The sequence below is a fragment of the Chrysemys picta genome, chromosome 2 (assembly GCF_011386835.1).
Source record: "Chrysemys picta bellii isolate R12L10 chromosome 2, ASM1138683v2, whole genome shotgun sequence".
NCBI lineage: Eukaryota > Metazoa > Chordata > Testudines > Emydidae > Chrysemys > Chrysemys picta.
The window spans coordinates 247,796,000-247,811,566 of NC_088792.1; the positions used below are offsets into that span (position 1 = coordinate 247,796,000).

The 15,567-nt window shown below is 40.6% G+C and overlaps 1 protein-coding gene across 5 annotated transcripts in view; it reads left to right on the forward strand.

Annotated features, from left to right (window-relative positions):
- TMEM67 (transmembrane protein 67) overlaps positions 1–15,567 on the forward strand; it is a 57,689-nt gene that overhangs the window by 16,744 nt on the left and 25,378 nt on the right. For all 5 annotated transcript variants that reach the window (XM_024105242.3, XM_024105244.3, XM_065585908.1 and 2 more), the window contains 6 exons: positions 6,918–6,980; positions 8,706–8,860; positions 8,999–9,107; positions 10,449–10,535; positions 12,143–12,208; positions 14,089–14,248. In XM_024105242.3, coding sequence (XP_023961010.2) covers positions 6,918–6,980; positions 8,706–8,860; positions 8,999–9,107; positions 10,449–10,535; positions 12,143–12,208; positions 14,089–14,248 — 640 coding nt within the window. The remainder of the gene's footprint in view (positions 1–6,917; positions 6,981–8,705; positions 8,861–8,998; positions 9,108–10,448; positions 10,536–12,142; positions 12,209–14,088; positions 14,249–15,567) is intronic.

A 15,567-nucleotide genomic window follows, 5' to 3' on the forward strand; every position in this document is an offset into this window, starting at 1 on the left:
TTGTTACAACACACGTCTTCCAAAGGAGTGATGCAGTAAAATGTTAGGTTTCAGAGTAGCAGCCGTGTTAGTCTGTATCCGCAAAAATAGGGTTACCATATTTAACAAATAAAAAAAGAGGACCCTCCACAGGGCTCTGGCCCCGCCCATTTCCCACCCCGCCCTAACTCCGCCACTTCCCCGCCCAGCCCCGCCCCAACTCCCTCCCCTCTTCCCTCCCACTCCCAGCCATGCGAAAAGGGCTGCCCGAGCGCTACCAGCTTCACGGTTTGCCGGGCAGCCCCCAGACCCTGCGCCCCCGGCCAGTGCTTCCCCAGCGCAGCTGGAGCCCGGGAGGGGAAGCGCCCAGCCGGGGGCGCAGGGTCTGTAGGCTGCCCGGCAAACTGTGAAGTCGATAGCGCTACAGGCTTTGGGCAGCCCCTATGCCTTTGGACCCTGCGCCCCCGGCCGGGCACTTCCCCTCCCGGGCTCCGGCAGCGCAGGGTCTGGAGGCATGGGGGGCTGCCCAAAGCCCGTAGCGCTCGGCTCTTAAACAGAGCCGAAGAGTCAGGGGAGGAGCAGAGCAGCCGCGGGAGGGGAAGTGCCTGGCCGGCATTTTCCCGGACATGTTCGGCTTTTTGGCAATTCCCCTCGGACGGGGGTTTGATTGCCGAAAAGCCAGACATGTCCGTGAAAAACCGGACGTATGGTAACCCTATGCAAAAAGAACAGGAGTACTCGTGGCACCTTAGAGACTAACAAATTTATTTGAGCATAAGCTTTCGTGGGCTACCGTGCATCCGAAGAAGTGGGCTGTAGCCCACGAAAGCTTATGCTCCAATAAATTTGTTAGTCTCCAAGGTGTCACAAGTACTCCTGTTCTTTTAGTAAAATGGTAGTTTGGGTTATAAGAAGGGTTTGGAGACACCATTTGGGGAACACTTATTTTCACTCTTCCGGAAATCAGTAAAACAAAACTATAATTAAAAAGAAAGGGCCAGGCATCAAAACTGTGTTCACTTTCTTCTCTTATAAACCACAGAGATTATGTAATTCAGTTGTCCTCTTTCTACATCAGTCTTTATCCTTTTCTAGATTGTGTACACTGAGATGTCTAACTTTTCCTGGAGAAAGATGTATTCTTGTCTAATTTTATGGTCTGTGGACAAATGTAAGCATTTAAGACTGTATACTTTCCTGAATCTAAAGTGGATCTCCCACTGATATAAGTTGGAAGTTTGTACAAAGATCCAGAGTAGAATATTCTTTTCTGTAGTAACTAAAAATTTAGTTTACCACTATTTGTTCAGGGCCTTATTTAGCATCTTTCAGTGAGAAAATTTAAGACATTATCCTATCTTCCTGTCCCCGTTTCTCTCCATCTTTGTGCATCCCCTCTGTCTTTCCCTCCTTATTTCTTTCATGTACTAATGTGTAATTTCCCTTTCCATGTGCTTAAATCCTGACTAGAACTGAATGAATTATTGATTTTTTTTGTTTGTTTGTTTAGTAGTTGAACTGAAACTGAATTGTCTTCTTGATTAAACTAAAAACTGAAATATTTAAGTCAAACAAAATGTTTAGAATGTTGATTCAAAACAAAATATCAAACCAAAAATGTTGAGTCAAAATGAAATGTCAAAATGGTTCATTGACATTTCTGAAGTAGTTAGCTTTTCAGCTGAAACTAATGTCAGATTCAACCTGATTTCACAAATAATTTTGATACCCCAAAAGTAACATTTTTAGCAAGTTTATGATTTGCTAAAAAAAGCCTGCATATTGTCCTAACCCTTTCTCAATCCATCAGCAACTGTATAGTTAATGTTTACTTAATTCTCATCATTAGTCTTTAGCATTAAGGCTTCAATAAAATTAACAAGCAGTGGAGGAGTTCACACCCCTCAATTATTTTTTTTCAGGCTGTCTGCAGGCTCAATAACAGCTCTATATTATTTAGACTCCATTCATATTTGGAAGATTATTTCTTGGAACCACGAGGGTAGAAACTTAAACATTTAAAAAAATATGAAATGAAAAGCTAGAACGTGAAAACTGGATGAGTCATGAAAACCACATAAATATATCAGGGTGACGACATATTGACTATGGTCAATGTTAAGGTAAACTACATGGAACATCAGCTGCTTGTCAGAAGGTGCTGTGAAATCAGCTATTCTATAAATGGCTGTATGATTACCAACATTATAGGCCAGGGGTCAGCAACGTTTGGCATGCGGCTCGCCAGGGTAAGCACCCTAGTGGGCCGGGCCAGTTTATTTACCTGCTGACGCGGCAGGTTCGGCCGATCGCGGCCCCCACTGGCCGTGGTTCGCCGTCCCAGGCCAATGGGGGCGGCGGGAAGCCGCGGCCAGCACATCCTTCACCTGTGCCGCTTCCCGCCGCCCCCATTGGCCCGGGACGGCGAACCGCAGCCAGTGGGGGCCGCGATCGGCCGAACCTGCCGCGTCAGCAGGTAAATAAACTGGCCCGGCCCGCCAGTGTGCTTACCCAGGCGAGCCGTGTGCCAAACGTTGCCAACCCCTGTTATAGGCCATCTCCACATTTTCAGTTTAATATGCTTAAGTATATTCAAGAATATGTACTGTAATAATTGTAATTTTTATATTAAAACCTTGATTTTTTTTTTTAAATTTAAATGAGACTGCTGCAGAATTTCTAAGCTGCCACACCAATGCACCACAGAAACCAGAGGCCTTCCAAAGAGTTTATAGCCAATTTGCTGCAGAGTTCATGGGGAGCCTTGGACTTCTTGGTCTAATATTTAGTAGTTTTATGTTAAGACAACTAGCTGACAGGATCAAAGGAGACTGATTAACCATGTCCATCATCAGTCTGTTAGTGTGACTAAAGGGAAATGGGCACAAATAAGATTTGAAGTTTTCTGCAAAAATGCTGGATATACACACAAATATGTGGTTAATGATGGAAGAAAAATCTTTTTGTGCATGAATCATAGAATATCCGGGTTGGAAGGAACCTCAGGAGGTCATCTAGTCCAACCCCCTTCTCAAAGCAGGACCAATTCCCAACTAAATCATCCCAGCCAGGGCTTTGTCAAGCCCGACCTTAAAAACCTCATGAGAATATATGGTTCCTCAAAATGTCAAAGCTAGTGAATGTATATTATTGGTGGAAACCTGCTCAAATTTTAGCTCTTTGAAAAAGCAGCAGTAGGATCCAGACATGAAATTAAGGAATGCTGCCAGTTGGTTGACTTAGTTTTTCATAGATTAAAGCAGCTGTGTCAATAGAGACGTTTTGGAACAAATTGATAAATTAAATAGTCATAAGTCAGCAGGACCAGATGGTATTCACCCAAGAGTTCTGAAGGAACTCTAACTCGAAATTGCAGAACTACTAGCTGTGGTCTATAACCTATAATTTAAATCAGCTTCTGTACCAGATAATTAGAGGATAGCTAATGTGAAGCCACTTTTTTTTTTTAAAAAAGGCTCCAGAGGTGATCCTGGCTATTACAGGCCAGTAAGCCTAACTTCAGTACCAGGAAAATTGTTTGAATCTATAGTAAAAAAACAGAAGTATTAGACAGATGAACACAGTTTGTTGGGGGAAGAGTCAACATGGCTTTTGTAATCATGCCTCACCAATCTATTAGAATTCTTTGAGGGAGTCAACAAAGATGTGGACATGGTGATCAAGTGAATATAGTGTACTTGGACTTTCAGAAAGCTTTTGACAAGCTTTTCACCAAAGGCTCTTAAAGTAAGCAGACCTGATATAAGGGGGAAGTTTCCCTCATGGATCAGTAACTGGTTAAAAGACAGGTGTGACAGCATGACTCACCACTGTGTTGCCTTCTGCTGGCTGTCCTGGGAATTAGCACTGCACCCTCTCTTGGTGATGTCTCACCCACTGTCACCTCTGTTCCTGGACCCACGTCACTCCCAGGACCGCAGCATCCTTTTCAGTGACACTGCCCTCCAGCTGTGCACACTATGTTCCCCCCCTTCCAGGGGGACCTGCAGTCTACTGTCCAGCCACTTCCTTCAGTGGCAAACTGCAGTTCACCGTCTAGCCACTTGCCACAAGGCTCCAGCACCCTCTTTGCCTTTGCATCAGGGCCTCAATCTGCAGATCTCTGCAGCCTGCCAGGAGCTGCCTTGAGCTCTCTGGGTTTCTGCCGGCAGCACTGCGCTGTCCAGGGTGCTTGCTGTCCTCTGCCTGCAAGGCAGCCTGTCCTCATCCTTTCTCAAGCTCTAGGAAGTGACTGAAACTGCTCAGTTCTGAGCCCTTCTTATATGGGCCAGCCCAGCCCTGATTGGCTGCTCCTATAAGCCCTTCTGTGATTGGCTGCCTTCTGCAAAGCATGCCTAGGGCTGCCTTTAACCCTTTTTCTGCGAGTGTGGGGCTGACACCCCATCACAACAGGAAACAAAGGGAAGGAATAAAGGGTCAGTTTTCAGAATGGAGAGAGGTAAATAGTGGTGTCCCCCAGGGATCTGTATTGGGACCAGTGCTGATGAACATATTCATAAATGATCTGGAAAAGGGGTAAACAGTGAGGTGACACAATTAGCAGTCAATACTAAATTACTGAAGATAGTTACATCCAAAGCATACTGCGAAGAGTTAAGAAGAGATCTCACAAATCTGCGTGATTAGGCAGATGAAATTCAATATTGATGAATGCAAAGTAATGCACACGGAAAATATAATTCCAAGTATGCATACAAAACGATGGTCTTGTAGCAGTTCAGACCCACCGCCACGGCACCTCCTGCTGGGAAATAGCTCTCTTGGACCACCAGAGTGCCTTTTCTTAGCGGTGTCTCACCCGCCGTTACTTCCACTTCCTCCACTGTCTCGACCAGCGGTGCACCTGGACCACAGAGTCCTCTTCGGGACACAGCCCTCCAGCTGTGCCCCAGCCTGCTGTCTCCCCCCTTTCAGGGACAGGTAGTCCTGAGTCCTTCCACTTACCTCAGCAGCCAGCTGCAGTCTCTAGTCTAGCCTCTGGCTTCAGGGGCAAATTGCAGTCTGGATTTAGGCTACTCTCATTGGCAAGTAGGGGTAAAGAGAGTAGGGCAAACCAGACCCACCTGCTACCCTGGGTCCCATACCAGGAACCCTATAGCTGGCAGCCACTTACTGCCCCTCCTCCTATTCCCTCTGCCTACTTTCCCTAGGCCTTTTCCCCTGTAGCCCTCGCACCTTCCCTGCCCTTGCTTCAAGGCCTCAGTCTGGCCGTGGTCAGCCAAGAGATCCCCTATTGTTCTGCTACTCTGCCCAGCACTGCAGTATCTCCAGTGCTCGTCAGCAGACAATCCTTCTCCTTTGCCCTCCAGGGAAAGACTGCCCCTTGCTATGCTGAGCAGCCCTTTATATATGGGCTGCTCCAGCAAACCTTCTCCTGATTGGCTGAGTTCTATGCCGCCTCTTCCCTTCCCTCTCCTCAAACCCTTCTCCTACCTGTGTGGGGCAGCTGCCCCACCACAGGTCTAAATCAGTGGACACCACTCAAGAAAGAGATCTTGGAGTTATTGTGGATAGTTCTCTGAAAACATCTTCTCAATGTGCAGCAACAGTCAGAATGTTAGGAACCGTTAGGAAAGGCATAGATAAAACAGAAAATAAAATGCCACTATATAAATCAATGATATGTACACATCTTGAATACTCTGTGCAGTTCTGGTCACCCCATCTCAAAGAAGAAATATTAGAAATGGAAAAGGATAGAGGAGGACAACAAAAATGATTAAGAATATGAAACCGTTTCCATATGAAGAGAGATTTAAAAGACTGGGACTATTCAGCCTCGAAAAGAAATGACTAAGGGAGGATATCATAGAGGTCTATAAAGTCATCAATGATGTGGAGAAAGTGAATTGGGAAGTGTTATTTACTCCTTCACATAATGCAAGAACCAGGAATCACCCAATGAAATTAATAGGCAGCAGGTTTAAAAGAGACAAAAGGAAATTCTTCCTCACACAAAGCAGTCAACCCATGGAACTTGTTGCCAGGAGATATTGTGAAGGCCCAAACTATAACTGTATTAAAAAAAACAATTAGATAAGTTCATCAATGGCTATTCTCCAAGAGGGTCAGGGATGCAATCCCATGCTCTGGGTGTCCCTACGCCTCTGACTGCCAAATGCTGGGACTGGAAGGCAGGGGATGGATTACTTGATGATTGTCCTGTTTTGTTCATTCCTTCTGAAGCACCTGGCACTCGCCACTGTTAGAAGACAGGATACTGGGCTAGATGGACCATTGGGCTGACCAAGTATGGCCATTCTTTTGTTCTTCTATTCAGAATTGAAGAGTGCTTTATGAAAGAGAGGAGGAGAAAAATAGTGTGTTTTAAAGCAAGATTAGTCATGCTTTCTCAATAGTTTCAGTTACTGAAAACAGGCCTTCAGTTTGTATTTCATAGACAAAAGATACCTTTTTTCATTTTAGATCTGTCTAGTTGCATTATTTCCCTTTTTATTACTGTTATCAAACTCAGAGAGTTTTAGCAAATAAAGCCCTGAAGCTGTTTCACATATATGGACCCTTGTACCTGCCCAGAACCCCTTTGAAGTCACTGACACCCCTCAAGGGCAGTATGATCTGCCCATGTGTGGCAGCATGCAGGTTCAAAGCGTAAGTCTTTCTTTTTTGGTTCAGGCACTAATATCTTGGAGAAAATGTATCTTACTGAAGCAGCACAAACTTTTCCTTTCCTATAGTCTACCTGTTTTGTACCAAGCTGTAGCTCTGAGTGATCGATCAATTCCAAAGGGACATTATTTTTCAAGGAAAAGAGCTTTTAGAAAAGTTAGAAAAATAGTCCCAAGTCTTTCAATTGGCATGCCATATTATTTTCCAGACTCTGATATATTGAGTTAATTGACATTCTGTTTACAGCTGAAAGCAGATACTGTGATGCAATGGTTCCTTATTTACAGGGTATAACAGTGGTATCAGCATGGTTTCTGAAAAACCTACAAGCATCAGCGGCTGCTTGTTGGGTAAGTTTTGAGCATGTTTTGAATTTGTATCTTGTATTTTACTTAAAAGAAATATTAATCTGATAAATCTGAAATACATAATACATGGCACTTTAATTTTGAAACTTGATGTATTCAATTTATTTTTAAAGAAAACTTATTTTGCGATGACCGTATACATGGCAGAGAAAATTGATACTGTGTTTTTTAAAAAGAACATTAGACAGTAATCAATGCTAGTGGGAGTTATAGTATAGGAGAATCTTCACTTTTTTGGAATTAATCTTAGAAAGACTACCCCTCTCCCCCTCCACCCCCCAAAAGACTAAAAGGTTATGAGAATGTATAGGTTTTTAGTTTGATTTATCCTAAAGGTGAAGCCTTTGCTTAATTTACAAAGAGTAAATTTCTTTTATTGAAAATTGAGATTTAAATTAGATTTTTTTAAAAATATTTTGTTACTTGAGTTTGCTTTTTCTTTTATTAGCTCAGCTTTGGTTAATTGGAGCCTTTTCTGACCGCAGAGAAGAGACCACTTATGGTTAAGGCACTAGACAGGGATTGAGAAGATCAGAGTTCATTTTTCTACTCTGCCACAGATTTCTTGTGTGATCTTGGGCAAATCACTTAGCCTCTTTGTGCCTCAATCAACCATCTACAGTATTAAGTAGGGATGATATTAGTTGAATGGGTTTTTTTAGGATTAATCCATTAATGTTTAAGAAATGCTTGGACTCTAAGAGGGTGGGGACCACATAAATACCTACGTATAGTTTTGTGTCTTGTACAAGTCACAGCAAGTGACTAGAACAAAAGGAATTTAAGAAAGAGAGCTACAATGTGTAAACGGGTTTATTTGAAAACCTAGAAATCTGATATACACCTCTACCCCGATATAACGTGACCCGATATAACACGAATTCGGATATAACGTGATAAAGCAGCGCTCCGGGGGGGCGGGACTGCGCACTCCGGTGGATCAAAGCAAGTTCGATATAACGCGGTTTCACCTAAAATGCGGTAAGATTTTTTGGCTCCCGAGGACAGCGTTATATAGGGATAGAGATGTACTTAAAATAAAATAAAAAATCCTGCATGACCAGTGGTCATCTTACCTTGGCTGTTTGATATTCATCATTGGTTCAAATTTTCAGTGATGATTGGCTGCTGGCTTTACCAATTGGCTTTCAATTAATCATTGAGCTTTAATCTCTACAAAGAGAAATAATCACCACAGAGTCTGCCTTCTCTGCTTTTTCCTATGTTATGTAAATCTTCAGTATGATGGAACATGCGCTGAAGATGAAGTAGATGCTTATCAACTTACTCAAGTTAGATATGTATTGATTGTTCTTAGATCTTTGGAGAAATCATCTTTGACGTAAAACCTGAGCAATCTGAATTCTAAAATCAGGGTTTTTTTACCCCCAAACTTTGAAATTACTATTCCATTATATCATCTGTTTGCTTTACCCTAAAATTAAAAAACATATAAAATCTGAAAATCAAGGTGGCCTGTGTATAAAAAGGTGATAATACTGAATGTGTGTTGCCATGCATAAGCCAAATATAACTGTAGGCTGTGTGCTTGGAGGAAGACATTAGATGTAAACAAAGCAATAAACTTCAGAGTAAAAGTAATGCTTTAGGGATGAATTGTTAAGGTTTAAAACTACCTCATTTTTGCCATACCAACAAGATGTAGCTATCAGCAATAGTTTTCTTTACTGTTTTTTTTCTTTGTAGCTGTACTCCAATCTAACATCATGCCAAGCACTTGGAAATATGTGTGTGATGAACATGAACTCATTAAGCTCTACCACTAGTGATGCATGTGGTCTGTTTCAGTATGTCTATGCAAATACAGCAGGGCTAGGCACTGTTCATTCAGTATCCTTCTGGTATGTTACATCTTCTATAATTTTATCAATTCAGACATTTTTTTCAATATTAATGTTTACATAGAAATTACTACACATGTATAGTTTTGCATGAAATATTAAAGTCCTGTGGAGAAAACAAAATATAACTGTTTGCAGGAGACAGAATCTTCCATGGCTGTACTACGGTGACCAGCCAGGATTAGCATCTCAAGTACTTGATACAACCCAGTTCCCTACAAGCTTCAGTTTTAAAGGAACAAACAAGGTAGGCATTGTGAGGTACAAGACATGACGATATTTTAAGGGGCCAAATTAATCTCTGGTATAATTCCATTAAAGCTAATTGAGTTGCACAAGGCATGGATTTAGCTAACATTTTAATACAGAATGTCCTTTTTTTCCAGGATATTCAATTAATCCCTTATTTTGCACACAATCCTCATAAATTTGTTTAAGTTAAATGCTCTCTAAAATTTGAATGAAGTACCAAAAAAGGGTGCTGGTTATAATAAGCTGTCTAGCAATTACATTTTCAAGTTTATCATAAGTTGTCTTATAGTTGAATTCAGAAATAACAACCATCATCAAGTTTTCATATACAGTTTAGTCAGTGGTTTTTTAACTAACATTGCAATGCTTTGATGTTTTTTTTAAACGATTAAACCATTATTTTCATGTTATGGCTAAGTGTGTATTGGTCATAATTTATTTAATTCTTCAAAGGGACAATCATTTGCTGTGGAAATATCCTTTGGATGCTATCTACCTATTTAGAAAATATGCCCTTCTCTGCAGTCTGTTGCTGAGAAATTTAAAAAAAAAAACAGAACTAGCTACTGTTTTTAGAACCTAGCCAAAACAATGTTGTCCTCCTTATGCTTATTCTTCACCAGCAGCCACCTTGGATATATCTTGAGGAATGTATTAGTCCATTGATTATTAAGCAGATCCCCTATTAATTTCTCTGAAGCGTTGTGTTTAGAAATCTATGCCATAATATGGCACCCAATATTTAGGGAATAACCAAACTAATGTCTCACTAGAGCTGAGTGGAGAAAAGTATTCTGTTTCATGAGGGATTTTGCTCCTTTGAAAACTAGTTTCATTCTGATTTGGAACAAAAACCAAAAATTTTGAAATTCTTCACAAAAGGGAGTCCTTGCCTGAGGCAAGCTGTCTGGCGAGTTGCCCCAGCACTACAGACCCTGGAAGCCCTGAGATTCTTGGCCTTGAGTATGTTGGAACCCTGCCTGGTTTCTAAAAGAACTTCATCAAAATCAAACTGTCTCCCTGGAACATTTTGATTTCAACAAATCAGCAAATTCTTATGGAAAAAAGTTTTAGTAGATAGTTTTCTTACCACCTTTACTTTTCACATCACACATGATGATGATGATGATGATACTAGAAGAGTTGGAAAGTAAATTAAAAAAGCGTGGAACAAAGCATGGAATCTTGCAACCAAGATTAATATTTATATTTACAAATAGAAAAGGAGAAAATGAAATGTTATATCCAAGGTTGTATTAAACTATTGAAAAATGGGATGGATGTGCCTAAAATTTATTATTCAGTCTTTTAAAACAGTTTTGCCTTCTGTTGTCAGAATATAAAACTGCAGCTTATCGCAGCTTCATATGATGCAGAGGGAAACTTTCTTAAATGGCAAAATTTGGAAGGAGGTGTCTTGCAGGTAAGTGTGATGTGATTTATTTATTTATTTATTTATTTATTTTAATTACATTGTTGCTACACTATCAAAATATTGGTTGCCTGTTAGAGAAGAGATCAAAATGGAGAGGAGCACAAATACAGCACGTGAGTGTTCAGATAACTACAGTTATTTTAGTGCAACCTTATTCTGATCATGGAATTGCCTATTTAATAAAAATAGCTTTTTAGAGGTGATTTCTTGCTCAAGGTGGTTTCCCATTCACACCAATGTAACTCCTGAGCACTTAGAAACCTTCTAGAAGGCATGGCTTGTTGGCCTCTCGTGGCATCGGCCTCTTGTGGTATCAGCCACTTAGAGCCAAGGTCCCAGCCAACTCAGTTCTTTCCCTTCCACAAGCAGCTGTGTGTGCATGGCCCATGATTCCTCCTCTTCCATTTGTGGTTGGTGTGTACAATAAATGGTTGGGCTCTCAGGTGCATACTCTTCTGGAGAACGTTCAATGAGTCTGGCTCTGTTGGATCCTTACATTGGGAAGGCATTTTAGTAGGGCCTTAGGTCTGTGAGTTGTCATCGAGTGCGCTGGTAGGCTCATCAGGACAGCTGTTGGAGAGTCTCAAACTCTGCTATCACTGTGGAAGAGTAAGTCAGTTGCAGGTTTCAATATCTTATCCTTCTTTACAATATTCCCTCAAGATAAGACTGTGCTGCTACTGCCTCCCAAATTTACTGCAAATGTGGTGTCTTGAGTTTCTTCTGAATCAGATCACTAACCTCCAAAGCTCATTATCACCCGTGGGAAACTAGACTCTCTATCCTAGGTACTAAGAAGGCTACTGTTCATTTCCTAAATACAAAACATTTTGTAGCCTTTGGGAACCAGTGTAAGGGAACTCAGTACCTGTCTTACATTATGCGTGTAGGACTAAGACAATATCAATAATATGTCTGTAATGATTCCTGGGGTTCTAGTCACATTTACACAGTTCTGTTCTCTCTAAATTTGGTGCTTACTTTGGCAAGATGGTTTTGCAGTCCTCATTTAATCAGAACTCAAGTAATCTTCCTGAGAGTTGCATTGCTTGCTACATTCCCACAAATGGGGGAAATGAAGAGGCCACCTTGAAGGAGAAATAATAGTTTCTTGCCAGGGTAATTCTGGTGCTTTGAGAGTGTCACATCTGCATATTCATACAATCCACTTACCTTCCTCTCTCCCTTGGAGTTCTTTTCTTATAGGACTCTGGGGTTTAGCCGCAGGAACTGATGCAGTGAGGCTGCATAGTATTTGTAACCCCAGGTCTGAACATTCAGTGCCACGAGAGGATGTTCATGCAGCCCTGTTGGACATTGTTTTCCATAAGGTTGAGAAGTTTGATGGTGGAGCAAAGAGCATCCCACAAGTATGAACAAGCAGAGGCAATATTCAAAGTACCATTGTAAATCATTAGTTTTTATTCTGTTTTCAGATTTTAAAAGGAGTATCTCCTTTTAAACTAAATAAATCTTAATTAGAACTGCAGGTGTATAAACTAGGTAGGTATTGTGTATTCTACAAGTTGAGAAAGTTGTGCCTCTGAATTAATGTACACAAAAATGTCTAAACTAATGATTTTTTTTGTGTGCAGCTTTGTCCTGACACACTGACTAGACTGAATGCTGCTTATATTTTTGGAACAACTTATCAACAAAGTGTAAGCATGAAGTAAAATTTTATTTTGGAGCTTTTAGTTGAGTAATTTTTAAATCTTGTCAGTGAAGGTGTATGTGTGAAAAGAAATGAGTAAGATGAGCCATGAGTCGTGGCACGGGCTTTCCTCTTGTGAAACTGTTGCTTATTCTTTTAGCATACTGAGTGAAATGAGTTTATTTGTTAAGTCTCCGATACCAATCACATCACAAAACAATGCAGCATTACATACCATACAGCCAGTGAAGGCTGGTGAAATAAGCATGAGACTTGGAACAATGAGGGATTCTTTTTTCTTTAAATCTCTGCTCTGCTGTTGCCTCACTATTAATAGAAAGACACAATATGCCTGACATCCCTACACTCAGATTCTTTGCATTTCACATAAGAATGGACATATTGGGTCAGACCAAAGATCCATCTAACCCATTATCCGGTCTTCCGACAGTGGTCAAGGCCAGATGCTTCAGAGGGAATGAACAGAACAGGCAATCATCAAGTGATCCATCCCCTGTCACCCATTTCCAGCTTCTGGCAAACAGAAGCTAGCGACACAATCCCTGCCCATCCTGGCTAACAGTCATTGAAGAACCTATCCTCCATGAACTTATCTAGTTCTTTTTCACCTTGTCTCACTCTCCCTTTTTATAAAATGGAAATAAAAATTATTTACCTCATGGTGGGGGGGGGTTTCTTAGGTATATTGGTTAACATTTGTAAAGTTATGTGGAACTGTATAGCACCTAGCACAGGTTTATTTATTCATCGTTGTTATAATTATTGTTAATTAATTTATCTGCACTTGGAAAATTTTCCTAACGGAAGTAGCAAAGAAAGTGCATTATTTATTGCTGTATAATAGCAGATCTGTTCTAGCTGCTTTTTGGCTGATGTGAAAATCTTACAGTACATCACTTTAGTTTTCACATAAATATTTGCCCAGTTATTTATGCCAATGTCTCTGACTTTAAATAGTCTTTACTATTTTGACACATATATAAACACAGTAGAGTTCACTTTTATCTGTATTCAGATATCAAAAATAGAAATGGAAAGCTATTGGCCATTCAGTGTGGATCATTGAATTATGCCAGCTTGGCTCACACCTCTGTGGTGGTGGGTTTTTTGTTTTTTGTTTTGTTTTGTTGTCATGTTTTGGTCCATAATTACTGAAGTTGCTTTCTTTGTCTGTGACTAGGCAATGCATAAGCCACATGAATCCCTTTGTTGGATGTAAATTTAATAAACAAAGGGTATGTCTACACTACAGCTGGAACTGTGCTTCCCAGTGCAGGTAGACAGACATGCTCTAGCTTGACCAGAGTTAGCACTTATGCTTGGGGTATGGGCAGATTTGTACTCAGGCAGCTAGCTTGAGCTGCCACCTGCGTCACCCCTGTTTACACTGCTATGGCGTTGACATACCTTTAGACATAGATTCAGAAGTTGAAACTGGATTATAAAGGTTGCATCCCCATCTAATTAGTACCTTGCATATTAAGCTGCATTCAAAACTATCCAATGATTAGAACAGGCTCAAGTTCTGTGATAGAACAGGAAAAAAATTATTAAATGCCACAATATTTGTTCCATATGTTTCTTTAAGTATGTTTCTTTCTCCTTCTTGATATAAAACAAGACGGGAGGAAACAGCTAGAGGCTTACTTTCTGAGTTTGAAGTCTGTGCACGTGCATTAAAGTACAAGTGGCTTAGTTAAAAATTATGAATTTTATACAACTTAATTGCTGGAATGTCTTGTTGCATGCTCTTTGTAAGAAAGAGATTTCTTAGTTTGGGGAAGGAATTCAGAACTTTAAAATAAAAAAGGTCACTTTTGTCATCTAATTATTTCATTACATATTTTGTTCACATTTTTTCTATAGTGTACAATTTCTGTTTCCAAGATGTTATCGGATTTTGCTAATCCGATATTTTATGATGTGTATCTTGAATATCATGATGATGATAGTGGACAGCAATATCTGTGGGCCGTGCCAGTTTTAAACTTAAATCTTCAATACAATGAAATGTCTGTGAATCAAGGTAGGAATATCATACTGACTACACGTTCTGTGAATTGAATTACATTACATACCATCAGTAAAAATATAAATGAACATGAGTATACCAATAGTTTTTATTGCTCCTAAAAATCACTCCTCCATTTTAAATATATCACAGTTTACCATAGTTGTCAAAATCTTCTTGAATTTTAGAGCCAAAACCTGACCCTCGTTCTGTGCAGGAGTAAGAGATTTTGGCTGCATATGCTTGGTCTACACTGGCCTGACTGATATTCTGTACAGTCATGCCAGTGCATAAAGGCTCATGGAGGATCTCTGGAATTTGGGAAGTGAAGAAGGAGCTGGCAGGGATTCAAATCTGTGGGGGCTCCCTCCACCTTTAATATATAGGTGGATTTTCATTTTATTTTTGGAGGGGAGTGGAATAGATGAAGTATTGTCATTGACAGGGATCCACCATCCATTCTCCTACATAGGTGGGGATGGTATAGTAATGTGAGCTGATCCAGACCTGAGGTGGCAGTAGAGCAACAGGAACAATGGACTGATTCTGCTGCTTTTCTGGTGATCTGGGAGAAAGGATTACTCCCTACCTTCACCCTTGCCACTTCCTACAGAGTTCCTCAGTACACTACTTGGTTACTTGAGATACACACTGAATATAGGATTTGGCCCCTAATACAGCTGTCCAGATGAATGAGTGTGGATTTGTTTAAAAGTGTGAGCCCATGTACATGAGAAACTAGATACAGGAATCTTGCATAGCACATTAACATCCTATGGAAACTAAGAATACAGAATACCATGTGGAAGAAAGAAGGTTGCATGCATTTGTGTAGGGGAGGCAAACTTCTTTTAAGCGTGTAAAATAGTAACCATAATGGGTACATGAGGGTACATAATGGGTTATGTTGTTTTTAATTTAATACATAGCCTTTCACCTCAAGCTCATGGTTGTATTACTGCAAATGTAGATATCCCACTGTCTTTTTTATTCAAGCACAATAGTAGCATTCATTTACCATGGTGCTTGAATAATGCATGTGCTAATAAATTTGGATCAGATCCACTGGCTTGTTAAATCAATGTTGTTCTGCTCTGGAAGCACAAAGGAGATTTTTAAAGCCAGTTTAACCAGCTACCTGTGGATTTCCCCCCCACACAGTGAAGGTATGGCTATGGAGCTGCTACCTCTCCCTGATTCCCAGCTGCCAAACATGTAATGGCCCAGATTTCAGACATACAGAACAGCTCTGAGGTTTTCACTCTTGTGCCAAGGATCAGGGCTGGTATCTGTTGGCCCCAGGTTTAATGCCACTTTTGCTCTTGTTCTCCCCT